The sequence below is a fragment of the Benincasa hispida genome, chromosome 8, assembly GCF_027475165.1.
Source record: "Benincasa hispida cultivar pf3 chromosome 8, pf3_genome.v1.1, whole genome shotgun sequence".
Lineage (NCBI taxonomy): Eukaryota > Viridiplantae > Streptophyta > Magnoliopsida > Cucurbitales > Cucurbitaceae > Benincasa > Benincasa hispida.
Window position 1 is genome coordinate 44167718 of NC_143485.1, and position 16623 is coordinate 44184340.

Genomic DNA, 16623 nt, shown 5'->3' on the forward strand with positions numbered 1-16623 from the left:
CTTTAAGATAATTTTACTCACTCTAGTGTCTGAGTTCTTGAGTAATTGCTTTCCAAGATAAAAAAAGATAGCTAACGAACTATATTTTTTGGAAATAAACCGAATTTCAACGACTTTATAAAAAGGAAGAAGTTTTAATGGGAGAAAAAATGCTTATGAAAAAGTTCTTTTTAAAAGCAATTTGAAGAAGAAATATATTTATAGACTATTCATGATCATTCGAATACCCGTGACTCTTTTTTAAATTGATTATTTTCAATCGGATATATTCATTTATAAAATAAAGCAAGTCATAGCTCATCTTCTGGCTGGTTCAAGTGTCCTATGAACTTCAAATTTTCCTCATTGGGTCGTGTCAAAGTTTATGATTTTTCCTTTATTGTTAGTCCTAAGGTTTGTTAATTTTCTGATTTGGTTCAGGAAAAAAAAAAAAAAAAAAAAAAAAAAAAAAAAAAAAAAAAAAAAAAAAAAAAGATTTTACAATTTCACAATAGTCAACTAAGACTTTATTTTATGATTTATTTCACAAATATGGAATTTGGAATTGACAAGTGGAAGAAGTGTAGTTGGTGAAGTATCAAAAGTATTAAACTTTTGAAGTTTTAGGGCTAGAGGTAGCCAGTGTGGGAGCAACTTGTGAATGATACACTTGTAATTAAATCCTCACTTCCCTCTTCCTTTTAGATATCTTTCTTTCTTTTTTGGCTTACTCATATTTCCATTGCGTGCTGGATAAACTATCAACAGTGTTTCCTCCTTTTTTTTCTTTTTTTGGTCCACACCATTAATGAGTTTAGATAAGAATGGAAGGTGTGTGTGTGTGTTTCGTAATCAAAGGCAATATTTATGTCACGTGTAAAGATCCATAATATGGAGAAAAAAAAAATACATTATTTCTTTATCTGATTTTGATAGAGTATTTATTGTGTAATTAAAGGTTGTTGAAAACTTTTTTCGTTATAGAGTATAGATTTGACTTATCCATTCGAATATAACTTATTAGATAAGACATCGATTACTATTTAAAAAGTCAATGTTTGATCTTCCACCCATATAATCGTTGAATAAAACAAATTGTTGGTTTGAGTTTGTTACGGGTTAAATTAAGTACAAAGACACATATGTCATGATCCACGAAGTTTGATATGCCCTAATACCAAAAAGAGAGGGGGAAGATCCCAAGGCTTTCGTAGCCAAGCTGTGGAGCAGTCCGACCCTGAAAGTGGTCATGAAACATCGAATAGTATTTGGTCATATGATTGATTTCGATGTTACCCCATTAACAAAGATAGTGGTCATGTAAGAACACTAAGGTAGTGTCAAACTACTCAATGGGATAAATAAGAAGATATGTCACTCTATTACAGGTATGTAATATCACATTGCTCAGCTCAACATCAATTATATCTAATAATAACTTAAGCTTTAGAGTGTGTTAGGTTGAGCACTACACTAATGTTGAGGATTCTGTGTTTCAAGTATACATGGAGTCTAAGACATCTGCTACTAGAATCACGCATCTAAGATAGGGATTAATTTTATTTCTACCATTAATTAGTATAGATTATTGGTAAACAAACTTTTAAGGTCCTAGTATCGAATTAAATCTCCATCCTTACATATGATTGTGATGTATTATTCTAAAAGAACAAACAATTTCTTGTTTCGATACTGGGATATTGTTAGGAATAACTCTAAAATATTTCTATCTTTTAGAACTAAGCATTCTTTTAGAAAATTCGTTGAAATGATTTTTCTTGATCCATCTGAACCGAGATCGATCACTGAGATTTGCATTAAAAAATAACTTTTTTATCTTATGGATTGTTTTGGGTTGAAATCTCATGCATGATTAACATCGAGATTCTACAAAAAATTTCAAATATTAAGTAAATCTTTCAAATCGTATGCCAAATCTTATATTTTCTTAAAATTTCTCGAATTTGATTATCTTTACCAATCTTATTTAATTTTTCAAATCTCTCGGAAGAATCGATATGTTGAAAATGTTTTTTTTTTATCTAAATCTCGATAGTCGGTCTCGACTGTGTACCAATAAAACTATTTTAACAAAATTTCTAAAATAGTGCTACTTCTAAAATATAGAAACATTTATAGGTTATTTCTGGCAATTTTACTTCAAATACTCATATGATACAGGTAATATATGTATATATATTTTGTCAAGTGGATAGGACATCTACTTTTTGCCTTGAGATGTGAGATTCATCCTCACCCTGATTAGGGGTTTAAAAAAATCAGATGATTTGAAAAACCCGATCAACCCAATCTAATGTGGTTTGGGTTGGGTTCAAATAAATGAAAAATTTATGGATTGGGCTGGTTTATGGGTTCACCTAATATAACTCAAACCAACCCGAACTAACTCAAATTTATTATTAACTTTAAAATGTTTTTTTATTACTTATAATACATATTTATACATATATTAATTTTAATTTTATTTAATTCCAATATTTTTTTAATAATTTATTATTCAACAACTCTTAAAAGTAGTGTCTTTGCACTTTTTTCACTATATAAATTGAAATTGAGTTGTTAATCTTAATTCAGTATATGAAAATAATCAAATTAAATTTTTATATATTTATGTTTTGCTTCTTTTTAAAACAAAATTTTAAGTAAATGACCTGATTAACCCGAACCAACCCAACCCAAATATTTTAGGATTGGGTTCATAAAGGTTATTTGAGTTAAAGAAGTTTATAATCCAGACAATTGAATTAGGTCTACCTTAACCATGGTTGTACTAACAATGAAAAGTACCCGTATGCCATCAAGATTCTAGCGACATTATGCACTTCGTACATGAGAGTTATTTTTGTAAAAATCACTGATAAAACCCAAACAATAAGCCCACTAGATTACTATAGGCTGGTTCTAATAAAGGCCCACAATTTCCTTATTGGGCCTCATCGCAGCCCAAAATTTGCCAGCATTCGATCATTGCGGGAACAGCTATGAACAGAAAGCCGATCTGTGGCAGCACGCCGGTATCTTTGAACGCATTGCTTCGGATTGGCAGATTGTGATTAATAAGAGAAATCGGCGAATCGAATTTAAGAGGATACCATCAATTTTAATTTTGAGAGATTCCTTGAATTTCTCGGACTTTGGATTTCTGTATAGAGTCAATAGGGAGCTCAATTGGAGAGCGAGAGAGCAGAAATGGAGGTGGAATTGAAAGATATATGGAACGATCTCGAATCCCTGAAGCAGTTGCTGACCGATCCGTCTCTTCGAGCCCCAGTTGATAAGGTATTTCTGATTTATGTTCTTGCGTCATATCTTTTGATCCTTCAATTCGGAATTAACTTCCTGAACAATTATGTGTATGTGCTGGCTGGCCTGTTATTATTTTTATTTTTAACTGAATTATTTGATTGTAGAATTTTTTCTCTATGTGGTTGATCCTGTTTTACTTGATGTGTTGTTGTAAACTACATATTGGATTACATTCTCATTGTAATGAAAATGTGTCTCTCCTTTTAATTTAGTCGTAGATCCTGCATGTATGGTTTGCTTCTTTCTGGCCTTGAGATGTTTAACAAAGTGGAAGATTCCTTTTGCATGAATTATTCTAGTGAATATTTCACGATGGGGAATTGAGAACATTCGTATTTATAATGTAAAAGATATTACGGTAGTGAGAAGATAGTTGTGCAATTGTGTTGAGTGTTTGATTATTCACTTGAGAAAATTTTAACCCTGAATGAAATTCCTCTCCGGCTATGACCAATCCAGCTTCAATTGCATTTAGAGCGTCTCACAAATATTTCAAAATCAGTACCTGTACGGCGATCAAAAGTTAAGGTATTTGTTCTATGCCCGTCATCTTTTGGTTTCTTGCTTTTATATTGGTAACATATTCATCAATGAAATGGTGGCAGGACATGAGTGCTGAGGTGGTAGATAGCAACCCTTACAGTAGGCTTATGGCTCTTCAGCGGATGGGCATTGTAGAAAACTATGAAAGAATACGGGAGTTTTCAGTTGCCATAGTTGTCTGTACTTATCTCCTCTTTCTATATCTGTTTTACTGCTGAGTTTTCTTTAGAGTTTCAATTTTACAAGTTGACATCCATGGTTATGTATCTTCCATAATATAATTTGTGAAATATGTTTTCACTGTGGAAAGATCGAAAAAAAACAAGTTCTAATTTAAAGAGCCATAATTGAAACAACTAGCTGCTTTATATGTTATTCATGTTTCAGACATTTTGTTGTTCAATGTTTTATGATGAATTGTTATGTTAAGAAGTTCTTTACCCACAGGGAATTGGAGGTGTTGGAAGCGTTGCAGCTGAGATGTTGACAAGGTGTGGAATAGGTCGCTTGTTGTTGTATGATTATGATAAAGTGGAGTTAGCTAACATGAATAGACTCTTCTTTCGTCCAGAGCAGGTGATCACTTCAGTTCTTCACTCTCCTTTTTAACCAGGGGATCTTGTGTGATTTAGGAATTGGATATGCTTCTCTTAGTTTTGATCTCTTCCAGCCTTTAGTTGTATATGTCTGTAGATTTACATTTTCATCTTGCTCCACTCTTCAGCGTTCTGGAATGTCTTTTAGTTCTATGTTTTTACCCATAGGGCACAGTTAAATGTAATCTGGCTAGTTTGTTGACTAGTTTGCCTTTCCCATTATGTTTGCAGGTTGGTATGACGAAAACTGATGCTGCAGTACAGACTCTAGCAGATATAAACCCCGATGTCATACTTGAGGTTAGTCTTTCTTTTATACTACTGCTCTATTACTTGCACCTTCATTGATGAGGAATAACCCACAGATGACTAGTAATAGTTTGTGCATACGAACCAATTTTCTATGTACTTGACACAAAATGAATGGCACTTCTATGTTTCTTTTCCTTCTGTTATGCATAGTTATTTTAATATTCATGCTCTCACAAAGAATAGTTCTAAAAAAGGATACAGCTTTGGAACATTTAAATTACTCTTCACGTCCACTTTGATTCACAACATTTAAATTATTGTAGAGTATCTTGCCCATTTTGTTTGTTTACAGAGCTATACGCTGAACATCACAACTGTGCAAGGTTTTGAAACTTTTATGTCAAGTTTGAGAAACAAATCATTCTCCCCAACTAAAGAAGACAGTGGTGTGGATCTTGTCCTAAGTTGTGTTGATAACTATGAAGCAAGGATGGCTGTTAATCAGGCAAGTTTCTCCAGTATCTACATATATATGAATAAATAAGACTGTACGTTTTTGTAATTTGACGTTGATATTTAAAATTTGGTATTGCAGGCTTGCAATGAGCTAAATCAGACATGGATGGAATCCGGTAAACAAGAAATATTCTTATTTTTATCATTTGCTTAGGAATAAATTTTTATACATGGTCCTCCCTTTGTATTTAGAAAGATTTCAACAAACTTAGCTTTTCATCCTTGAGAAAAAGAAGATGGATTTCAAAAAAGTTAGCTTTTTAGACTGCCCAATTATGGACAGATGGCTCATGCAAGTAGTATAGTTCTATTTTCACCAACTGACTACATAACACCGTGGATATTACTACTGGAAAAGGGCAGAGAAGCATCTCACCGTGGATATGTGTTTTGAGCTACATTTTAACCGGAAAAGTGGAGCTTGTGGTGATGCCTGATACTATGGGCTCATGATAATTCCAAACCCTTGTTAAAACTTAAAATAACCCACTCTCAAGGAGTAGTCCTACTTCTGTTTTTTTAATTTAATTAAAAAATATATTATAAAAGTGATAAATGTGAACTAACTTGAACAGCTACCGCCATTTTTATTTTACAAGCCTAGTAGATATTTTAGAAGCATATGTTATGCTAGCTTCACAGAATCATATTTCAAATCCAAATAGGGTATACTGGCAACCATTCTTAGATTCACTCATCCTTTTTTTTTTTTTTTTTGATACACGAGTGTTTGCGCAGCTTACGTGCATTTCGATTAATCTCATGGGACAACCCGTCTGATCCTACAATATTTGGATGTCAAAGAAACTCGTAGGATATTAAATTCTAGGTAAGTGGCCACCATGGATTGACCTCATCCCCTCTTAGCCCTTTATCAAACTCAATATCCTTTATTAACCACTAAGCCAACCCACGATGACTTAGATTCACTCATCTTTATATAATCATATTTTATATGAAAACAAAGATATGTAAAAAGAATGTTATAAATTATACATATATTTAGTCTGTAAACTTTAAATTTTGTGTTTAATAGGTTCTCGACATGGTCAATTTTAAAATTCATTATATTATTAGACATAAAATTGAATTTTGTGTTTAATAGGACCTTGACCTTTCATTCTTTTTTTTATTTCATTTTTTTTTCCGAGGCATTTGACCTTTCAATTTTGAGCCAAATATGTCTCGTGAATTTTGAAAGTTTAGAGATCTAATTGACACTTAAAGTTCATAAATATTTTAGGGGAAAAATTAAGTTAGGAACCTATTACATAATTTTAAAGGTTTAGAGTCTTATTAAACATGATACTGAAAGCTCAAAGACAAAACTTATAATTTAACCTAAAAGGAAATAATTAATTACTTTTCGTGTATATCACTAAGAATTTTCAAGTTGGAGATTTTTTCAGGTGCTTCTTACATTGTACACCTATATCACTGAGTTTTTGTGAATTGGAGATTTGTTCAGGTGTTTCAGAGGATGCGGTTTCTGGTCATATTCAGTTGCTTATTCCCGGTGAAACTGCCTGTTTTGCTTGTGCACCTCCTCTGGTATTCCTTCTCTCTAATCAAGATCATGTATCAAGATCGTGAATGTTTGGAGATTTCTCAATGTTAGTATAGATGTGTTGATATGTATATTAACTACAATAGCTATGTTTCTGTTGTTTCTTAACTACAATAACTTAATTTATGTGGTTCACTTGATGGAGTTTTGTTTGATTTGTTTGTTGTTTCTTTTGGGTATCCTTTCTTGTGCTCTCTTTTTAATATCATTTCTTATTTATGGAAGCGTTTATTTATTTGTTTTCTTTGTTCAGGTTGTAGCATCTGGCATAGATGAACGGACACTCAAACGAGAAGGGGTGTGTGCAGCATCTTTACCTACAACAATGGTATGGATTTTTCCCATCTCTTGTATAAACGTTTCTCCTTTAATCAAACACATAATTCCTAGGTTTTCTTCAAATAAATTATTTTCTAAAACCATCAATTAACTTGTTTACATATTTAGCATTTAATGAGTAACAAAGAGTAAATGCACAATAATTATTAGTTTGAAATTTATTTAAGATCGAATCGGAAGTTAGCTAGGTGATAGGTCTTTAGATCGTGCCTATATGTTGTATGCTTGCATCAGTAGGTGTCCATATTTGTATAGATGCAAAACAAAACAGAATTGCTATTACTTATAATAGATAATTTATTTTCATAGTATCCTTCTCTTTGGTACAAGTGCCGTTGCTAACTTGCATACAGAACTAGGGGTGCTATACTAGATTCTTGAGAAAACCATAAACCTTTTCGTTATGGCATTTTCATTTCCATGTCTAGATTGCCTACTCAAATTGCCTTTTCTACTTTTAATATACAGGGTATATTTTAGGAATTGTATTTGTTATTTAGACACTCCCATCCTCGGTGAATCAGCTGTGAGCATAACTTTCAAACAATTTTTCATGTTCTTCAGCATCATTCTAAAATTTCTTTCAGCAAAAGTTCAATTAATTAGTAGATGAAAAGATTTCTTTTTTTTTTTTTTTTTTTTTGAGAAAGAACTCGATTATTGTTTTGTTCTTCCAAAATTATCAACAAGTATATAAGAATATGACTACAATACCACTCTTATTAGCACTTCAAAACCCGTTTAAAAATGATAGGCTAGCCGTCTCTAGAGTTAAGTTTTTGATTTTCATGATTTGAAAGCCTTTTTCCATGGCATAATTCAAAGTTGGCTGCACTAATTAATGTTTCATATTCACATCTATGATTTCGTTTTTTGTTATATTTTTCTGATTCTAGTAAGTGTAATTTTAAATGGTTTTCAGGGAGTTGTTGCAGGCCTATTGGTGCAAAACACCCTCAAGTTCCTGCTAAAGTTTGGGCATGTTTCTCCATACTTGGTGAGTATAAATTGCTCCACTAATCTTTATTCATTCAAAAAGTTGTGATTATGAAGACAAACACCATATTAATAGGCCTTGCCAATCAACCAAATACGAACCAACCATTTAATCAACTAAAACAAGCTACTTAACCATCCTAAAACTAATTAGCATAAGCCAACTAATTCAACAAAATAGAAAAACTCAAACAGTTATTCTTAAGAAAAATTGATTGTTCCCTCTCTATCATCAATTTCGTATCTCAAAAAAGAGCTTGTGTTAGAGTTTCAGATTTAGCTGCAAAAAATATCTAAAACAGTCGAGGAACCTTCTAAACAGAATTACTTATGATTGGGGTATCACTTAAAACTCCAAATTAATAATTGTATAAAATCAAAATCCCAAACTTTTAGAAGTGAATCAATTTAGACCATTTGATAGAGACTTAAAGTTCCATTTTAAAACCTTTAATGCATAATTGTCACACATGTATAAGACTTCTGTAAATGTTGGAATTAACTTAATATTAGAGAGATGTTGGAATCAAATGGATAGTACTGGTTTTCATCTTTTCGTCTTCCTTGGTTTTTATCTTTTCATCTTCCTTTATAACTCTACTTATGTGGGAAGAATTACATGATAATTGTTCTTACATTTTGTGTGAAAATTACTTTTGTTCAAATGACTCTGAGTTGATTTTAGATGCAATCGAGTGAAAATAGCAATATATCACTAATGAAGGGTTTAAATTGATTCACTTATGAATGTTAAGGATTTAAATTGATACAATTATTAATTTGAAGTTTTAATTGGTACAACCTCCAAAGTAGTTTTTAGGGATATGAATTAATTTTTTCCCCCCAAAATAAATCTAGTATTTTCGTGCTTGGTTTGGCTCTCTTTTCTTTTTTTTTTTTTTGGTTACTGATTTTATTCATGGCAGGGATATAATTCCTTAAAAGACTACTTTCCGACCATGGAAATGAGGCCCAACCCTCAGTGTTCAAATGCGGCTTGTCTGGAAAGACAGGTAACTATAACCGTTGGATAAGTCAGTTAATCTCACGGTTCCTAAATTCTTATTGATTATGAATAATATCTGTGGTGCAGAAGGAATACATTATTGCAAAGCCTGCACGAGATGCTGCAGCTAAGGCAAAGATGGAAGCAGAAGCATCGACGGTTGAAGAAATTCCGCTGCATGCTGATAATGAATGGAACATAAGGTGCGGTAGCATAATTCATCAAAAATTGATCCAAAGTTTTTACGGATCATAGACACTGATATTCGAGATATTACCTTTAGCCAGAGTGTCTATGATGATTTCACCTTTGGTGTCTTAATTTCTTTACCGTTGATTTTTCAGTGTTGTTGATGATGTTGAGATTGAAATCGTGGGAGCAGCCAGTTCAGGTGATCTCTTATCCATCTATTTTAATTTCGGGATTTTCATTCTCGTTCTCTTTGGCCTCCCTCGTAGACCATGCAGCTGCTCCAGCAAGTTCTTCATTTTCATTTGTTCTATGTCCACCATAATAATTGCTAATATTAAAGTCAAATTTGTGATGTTTTATGCCGGTAAATAGATTGGGACAACCTTTTTTAAAACGGAATTCAGTAAATATCAGATATCATCTTTGTTTCGCTGGTTATACGATTTGATATTGACCTTGAAGTTACTTTCAACTTTCAACAAGTGGAAATAGAGTTCATTTGTCGATTATTATTTCATAGCAGGATTCTGGTTCTTTTGTTGTGAAAATTCGACATTTCCATTTGTTCTGCATCTCAGAAGTATATCATTCTTTCATTTAATATTCAACATTGATTTGTTTTTCTTCGCAGATGCCCTTCCAGAAGGTCTTGTTCGCGAGCTTCCAAATGCAGATGAATCGCAGCATCCGCCTCCCGCAGAACCCGCAGCCCCTTCTTTAGATGATCTTGAAGATCTGAAGAGGCAACTTGAGGCCCTTAATTCTTGATCTCCAAATGTTAGTCAGCTCTCGCTCTCCTTTGGATATCACCATTTTGCTCTTCTTTGCAAATTGAATATGTTCATCCAGTTTGAGTTTTTGGGATACAATAGCACTCTAGGGGGTTCAACAGCCAACACCCTAAAAGAGGGAAAAACTACAGCAAAGGGTTACTGAATACTGACTGCTAACATTGTCACGCCAAAACATTTGGAGTTTGGACTACATTTTTGTTTGTCTTAAATTATGCAATTAACTTTGTAACATCGGTAGTTTGCCATTCATTTCAGTGCTAATGCTTCGAGAGTCGGTTTTCTTTTGACAGTTATTACTATTCTTCAAATTCGGAGGTTTTCTGATAGAACTCCAAATATATTGAATATAAATGTAACAAAACTATAAGATAAACTAAAATAATTCAAGATATTTGGACCCTCCTAATCCACTAAAATCATTCTCAAGCCTTGATCCATTCTCCAAAAACTATTCTCCCTAACAAACTATTTAAATGATTACTAATAGACTCTTAATATGCCTCTAATATCATTCCTATCATTTACCTATTAAGGAATCATTTGGATTGTAGATATTATTTCATAGGTATGGATATTAAATGTCCAACATTTGAATGTCTGAGTTTTAAATGTCTAGGATAATTAATGTATGTGTTTTGATTTACAGAATAATTAAGGTCTAAAAATTAAATATGATTATGTTTGATTTACCAATTTTGTATATAGAAATTAAAATTAAATAATTATCTAATCAAATGTAAGAGAACAAGGTAGTCATAATTAAATTTAATTACTTAATATATTATTATATCACTTAATCATTTAATCACTTAAAATATCAATAAATGAATATTTTTAATTAAAGATTATTTAAATTTTGAAATTTATTAAACCTAAATAATATTTTTGTATTTAATAATTAATTGATATCAATATATTAATTAATCAAATTTTATTATCTCCCAAGTATTGAAATCAAGTATGGAAGATACTTAAAACCCCATGACAGATGGGTTTTAAAGTAAATAAACACATATATTAAATATCTGTCTGAAATCGCATAACAATATTTATGAAATAAATCGGCGTAAGAGAATTTAAGTGAAAGTTGAGTTTAAAAGGAGAATAAAATTAAAATGTCGTTTAGTCCTTCAAGTTAAAGGTATAATGAAAATATATTTTCAAATTTTCATAAAGAGAATGTTAATGTACCAATTTTTTTAAATAAAAAAAAATGCCTAGATTTAAGATCTATTAAATACTAATTTTAAATTTGGACATGAAATTATAAATATTAAAATAATTAATCCAGACCAAAATGAAATTTTAACCTAAAATTTTGAATTTTGTTGAAGATTGTTCTAGTACCCTTCCATTGCTTGTGTTCATGTGTCACCAAGTTACGCGAGCTGCTCATTGACTTGAATATAAACCATGCACGACTTTGAGGATGTTGGTAACATTGGTAATAGGTGAGCCTCACCCTTGTTAAATTAATACCAATAGCAAAGCTCAAATACTTTACAATCACCAACGCTATACCACATATTATCAAATTGGATAATGATGTTATTCTTCATTTTCAAACATATTCTACGTTTGTTCCCTCCTGCATTTAACTGTAATAAAATAGAAACTGAGTACTATATTTTTGGCTGCTCCTATCCCGTAGAGGCATTTTTACTGGTCCCGTACAGGTCAACATATGGAATCAAATCGATTAAACATTTCGAGCATCCAATTCCAATGTTGAACAAGAACGTGGAATGGAATTCAGACGCAAGAAAGAATACTTTTCACGTACGAGGATCCTCGAACTTAATCAGAATCTGATTTGAAAGAGGTTGATGTTTTCTCACCTGCAATTGCAATTTGAATGGCCACATCAGTTACTTAACAAAGTACATAACTTCCAAGTTATCTCTGTCTGTAATTTTCCATTCTGTACACAAATTTGCTCTTCTAGCGTACAAAAAAAGATTCTACAGCCAAACATTTTATATTTTTACTTCACCGTCTAAAGAGGAAAACATGGTGTTTGTGTGGCCTTTTACATAATCAGTCGCACTTTCAAGCCGAAGTTGACATTTTGATTGTCAGATATTGAAGTTGAAGAACTTCTTCAACTTCAAGAAAGAAGTTGTGATAAATAAAGGAGTTGGTCTAAGAGGTTTAATATAATTATAAGTTCCTTCTTACTTCTTCACTCAGATATATCTAAATCCTCGATGCAATGTTATAAGGTTTGAAGCTGAGAACAATAGAGGGTAACAAAAAGAGTTGGTCTAAAAGGTCTAATGAAATTATAAATTCCTTGATGCAATGTCATAAGATTTGAAGTTGAGAACAATGGAGGGTAACATAAATAGTTGGTCTAAAAGGTCTAATGAAATTATAAATTCCTTGTTACTTGTTCACCCAGATATATCTAAATCCTTGATGCATTGTTGTAAGATTTGAAGTTGAGAACGGAGGGTAATAGAGAGAGTTGGTCTAAGAAGTCTAATGAAATTATAGATTCCTCGTTACTTCTTCACTCAGATATAGCTAAATCCTTGATGCAATGTTACAAGATTTGAAGTTCAGAACAACGGAGAGTAACAGGGAGAGTTGGTCTAAAAGGTATAGTGAAGTTATAAGTTCTTTGCTATTTTTTCACCCAGATACAATTAAATCCTTGATGCAATGTTATAAGATTTGAAGTTGAGAACAAGTGAGGATAAGATAGAGACTTACTTTTACACCAGCCATAGATAGCAATTTGTGAGAAGCAACATATGCAATAATTAAATCCTTGATGCAATGTTATAAGATTTGAAGTTGAGAACAAGTGAAGGTAAGATAGAGACTTACTTTTACACCAGCCATTGATAGCAATTTGTGAGAAGCAACATATGCAACATTTGAATTGTTTATCCTCTTCTCAACAAAGTAAATGACCTCAGAGACGCCAGACTGCAACAAAGTCCACAAGTTAGTTCTTTGAAGTAGTTGAGAAAAACATACAATAGTCGATATCAGGGGTCAAATAGTGTTATTTGTGGAGTAAATAGCATTTTCCAGGAAAACCCCTATATTTATATGGCATTGTTTTTTAGTGAAAATATCGGTCTTTCATCTTCAAACTCTAATCTAATCGCTTATACAGACAAAAATAAAAATGATTACCAGACCTGAATGATTATTTTTGCACATTCATTGCAAGGAAACATGGTCACATAAAGCCTCTGCAAAGATTACAAAGAGACCGTGTACCGATTAGCAGAATTCAAATATCGATAGAATGTCGGTGTGGCTCTGTGAACCCTTGCATTCTTAAGCAGACGAGAATTTTCAAAGAGATGCAGGAAGGTGAAAACAACATACCTGTCCACTGGCCGAAGCATGATTTGTGTTTAGGATGGCGTTGACTTCAGCATGACAGACATAACTATAAAAGGATTAAAAAGACAAGAAGAACTAGGTTGGGGGATTGAAAAATGAATCATGAGAAAGAAAGTAGAATTATTTTAGCAGAAGGATCTATAATGATGAAGAATCAGCACATATAGCAAATCAAATGAACTTAAAAGGAAATGAAAATTTCACAACTCTAGTAGACGGAAATTTTTTGAATAAAAAAGCTTACATATTCGTAAACTTACGGATACTTTGTCTCCAAAGGATTGTTGGTTTTTGATTTCTGAACATAAGAAGAAAAAAATTACCGAGATGCTTGTTAATAAGTTGAGAACTCAGTTTTCCACATTAGAAACTAACCTTTGCCCAAGGAAGCTGGTCATCAGAGCATCCTCTTGGAAACCCATTATATCCTATGCCTATCACAGATGAATAAAAGAAGAATTCAGAAGTTCGATTTTCTTAACTGTATCAATTCAGTGTGACAGGCTAATTTAACATTGCTAATAGACCATGGCAGAATTTCAGACTTCAATTTTAGATCACCTTATTGCAACACAAATATAGTAATGAAGAGAACAGTTTCTGAATCATCAGGCATTACATACTCAATTGATGCGCATTACCTAGAAATTGATCTCATTGTATGCAGAAAAACAATTAAAGCGTGTACTATTTTTTTTTAGTGCAACAAAAGTGAGGCATGGAGATTTGAACCTCCAACCTTAAGAAGAAGAGTACATGTTGATGACAACTAAGCTATTATTGAAACATTTGTTGAAGCTTATAATTACGAACATCGGCTATTACTAGCCACCGTTTCTTGTTAGAAACATTGTCTCACATCACACAGCCAAGTAACCAACAATGCCATTTACAGACCTTGAAGCAAACTTACCAAGAATTACACCATTTTGACTAACCAGGCAAGCACCAACCTGCACCATTGACCATAAATCCAAACATTAAACAACATGACTAAATAAATAGGGGGACGCAAGTGTTGATTGAGCAACAAATCCTCAGAACATCCAAGCTTATACAAAAACTAATAGCACATACACTTAAAAAAAGAAATCTAGATCTGGAAATAATTGGTGCGATCGTTTTTCTCTTTTATGAATACAAAACAATAACAACTGAAACGAATACAGAAATTCAATAAGGACATGATAGTCACCTGCCGATTGGGATCCTTCGATCTTTCAGCCGACAGAAATGCAATAGCCATGAAATAGTCATCCCAAGACAGAAATCTGCAAATAATTTACAAAATTTAAAACAGGGTAACTTCCTCGAAATTAAAAGACATGGTGAAAATCAAAATAGAAGAACTACAAAAATGCCTACGAGGTATGAGTAGAAAACAAATAAAATCCTGAAGACCCTAAGCCCTAACAACATTAGTGCCAGTAAGATTAATGGTCGATGCAAAATCAGAGATCTACATGAACATGAAAGCAGACACGTGATAAAGTTACTAACCCTTTTCGTTTGGAAGGATCAAAAGGACACTGTGAGGGTCCGTTGTTCAAGAGAGCGCCATTTCTGGACAGATCACACTGAGGACGGTGCTTTTTAGGATTGAAGAAGAAGCGACAAGCAAGAGCTGAAGTGAAGGCACCCAGTACAGCAGCTGTGGAGACGAGGGCAAGATCGCGGGAGTTCATGGTCCGAAAAGGCAGCATCCAAAACTGGGTTTCCGGCAACTCAACGCGACGGCTATTATTTCTGCTCTGAGCTTCGTTCCCAAAAATAAGCGGGAAATTTAGGAGGAAAAAAAAGGTCATTTTGCGCGCGCAGTTATTGCCTGTAGTTTTATAATATGAAATGAAGTATTTTATCAAGTTGTGGAGATGGCCGAGTTGGTCTAAGGCGCCAGATTAAGGTTCTGGTCCGAAAGGGCGTGGGTTCAAATCCCACTCTCCACATTTAATGTTTTATTATTTTATTCCTTTTTAAAAAATATATATATATCTCTAAATTGGGCCACTCTCCACCGCAGATTTTCCTTGTTCTTTATTAAAATTAGTAATGCACTACCGATTTTCCGATTTAAAAAAAAAATGCATGGTTTAAACTGAAAGTTTATTATGATTTTCTCTTTTTATACGAAAATGTATGGTTCTTATTGATACAATTCGTTTGTCTTCAATTATTAATTGTTCTAATTCAAAAAAGTCTTCGATTATTTACCTCTAAAAAAAGTCTTTAATTATTCAGTTGATAGATATTAGGGATTCAGATTGATTTTATTCAAGTAGCAAGTCAAGTATCTAAACTTTTAAATCTACATTTGTTTAGTCTCTAAACTTAAATAAAATGTAAATGGATAGGTGAACTTTTTAGATTTGCGTCTATCTAATATTTCAACTTTAAAAATGTTTAATTAGGATCGTATATTTAATTTTATATCTAATAAATCTCTAAGTTCTAAATTTTGTGTGTAATAGATTATTGATGTCACACTCCTTCCAAGGCTACTCTCTTAACCTGGAAAGAAATGTGAAGATAACAGATGTCAATCCTCTTATGACACCTATAGTCCAACTGAGACACATAACTTGTTTCCTTGCTCCTGTATCACCTAATAGAGAAGTATAAATATTTGCATTGTTCATGCATTCCATCTCAAACCCTTAAAGTAACAAGAATTTTTCATATAAAAAGGGGCTAACATATCACCAACTTATATGCATATTTACAACCAGAGTTAAGCTAGGCTTAGTACTTCGACCACTATCGAGGAAGGGAAAACATTTGAAAAAGTGAGTTGGGATGCCTAATGAATGACGATTTAAAAAATAATGTTCAATAACATAAATAAGCTGAAGAAATTAGAAAGTAACTTATGAATGGAAATGCTTTCATGAATTCAGGGTTATAGCTTGTTTTACTTAAACTTATAAACTTTAAAACATTAAAACATTTATAGAGTCATTGAGAAACCATGAAACATACCATATCTTTTGCAAATCAAATAAAACAGTCATACTTAACTTTGTATCCTTATGCCTTAGTTGAGGTAGAGCCCTTTTGCTCATACTTCCAACGTCAATAGCCTTAGTTGCGATAGTACATCACCATCAGCGTCGATAATACTTATACGTGCACGTAGATATGCCCCAAAGACTAATA

General features: G+C 32.6%; 2 protein-coding genes and 1 non-coding gene across 3 annotated transcripts; 2 read left to right on the forward strand and 1 right to left on the reverse strand.

The window, feature by feature from the left end:
• Nucleotides 1–2941: 2941 nt before the first annotated feature.
• On the forward strand, nucleotides 2942–10400 carry LOC120083622 (NAD(P)-binding Rossmann-fold superfamily protein). The gene is made up of 14 exons (XM_039039456.2): nucleotides 2942–3279; nucleotides 3766–3834; nucleotides 3912–4025; nucleotides 4297–4425; nucleotides 4677–4745; nucleotides 5050–5202; nucleotides 5293–5329; nucleotides 6682–6764; nucleotides 7034–7108; nucleotides 8042–8116; nucleotides 9042–9128; nucleotides 9209–9324; nucleotides 9466–9512; nucleotides 9945–10400. Exons 1-14 carry the CDS (start codon nucleotides 3190–3192, stop codon nucleotides 10079–10081), a joined length of 1281 nt encoding a protein of 426 aa, XP_038895384.1. The 5' UTR covers nucleotides 2942–3189; the 3' UTR covers nucleotides 10082–10400.
• A 1143-nt stretch (nucleotides 10401–11543) lies between these two features.
• On the reverse strand, nucleotides 11544–15255 carry LOC120083369 (Cytidine/deoxycytidylate deaminase family protein). Its single transcript, XM_039039101.2, has 9 exons — nucleotides 14971–15255; nucleotides 14666–14741; nucleotides 14384–14423; nucleotides 13846–13904; nucleotides 13731–13768; nucleotides 13453–13516; nucleotides 13260–13313; nucleotides 12940–13041; nucleotides 11544–11945 (listed from the first exon to the last, which is right to left on the reverse strand). Exons 1-9 carry the CDS (start codon nucleotides 15171–15173, stop codon nucleotides 11883–11885), a joined length of 699 nt encoding a protein of 232 aa, XP_038895029.1. The 5' UTR covers nucleotides 15174–15255; the 3' UTR covers nucleotides 11544–11882.
• An 80-nt stretch (nucleotides 15256–15335) lies between these two features.
• On the forward strand, nucleotides 15336–15416 carry TRNAL-AAG (transfer RNA leucine (anticodon AAG)). Its single transcript has one exon. It is a non-coding gene; the product is annotated as a tRNA-Leu (tRNA).
• The last annotated feature ends 1207 nt before the right edge of the window (nucleotides 15417–16623 follow it).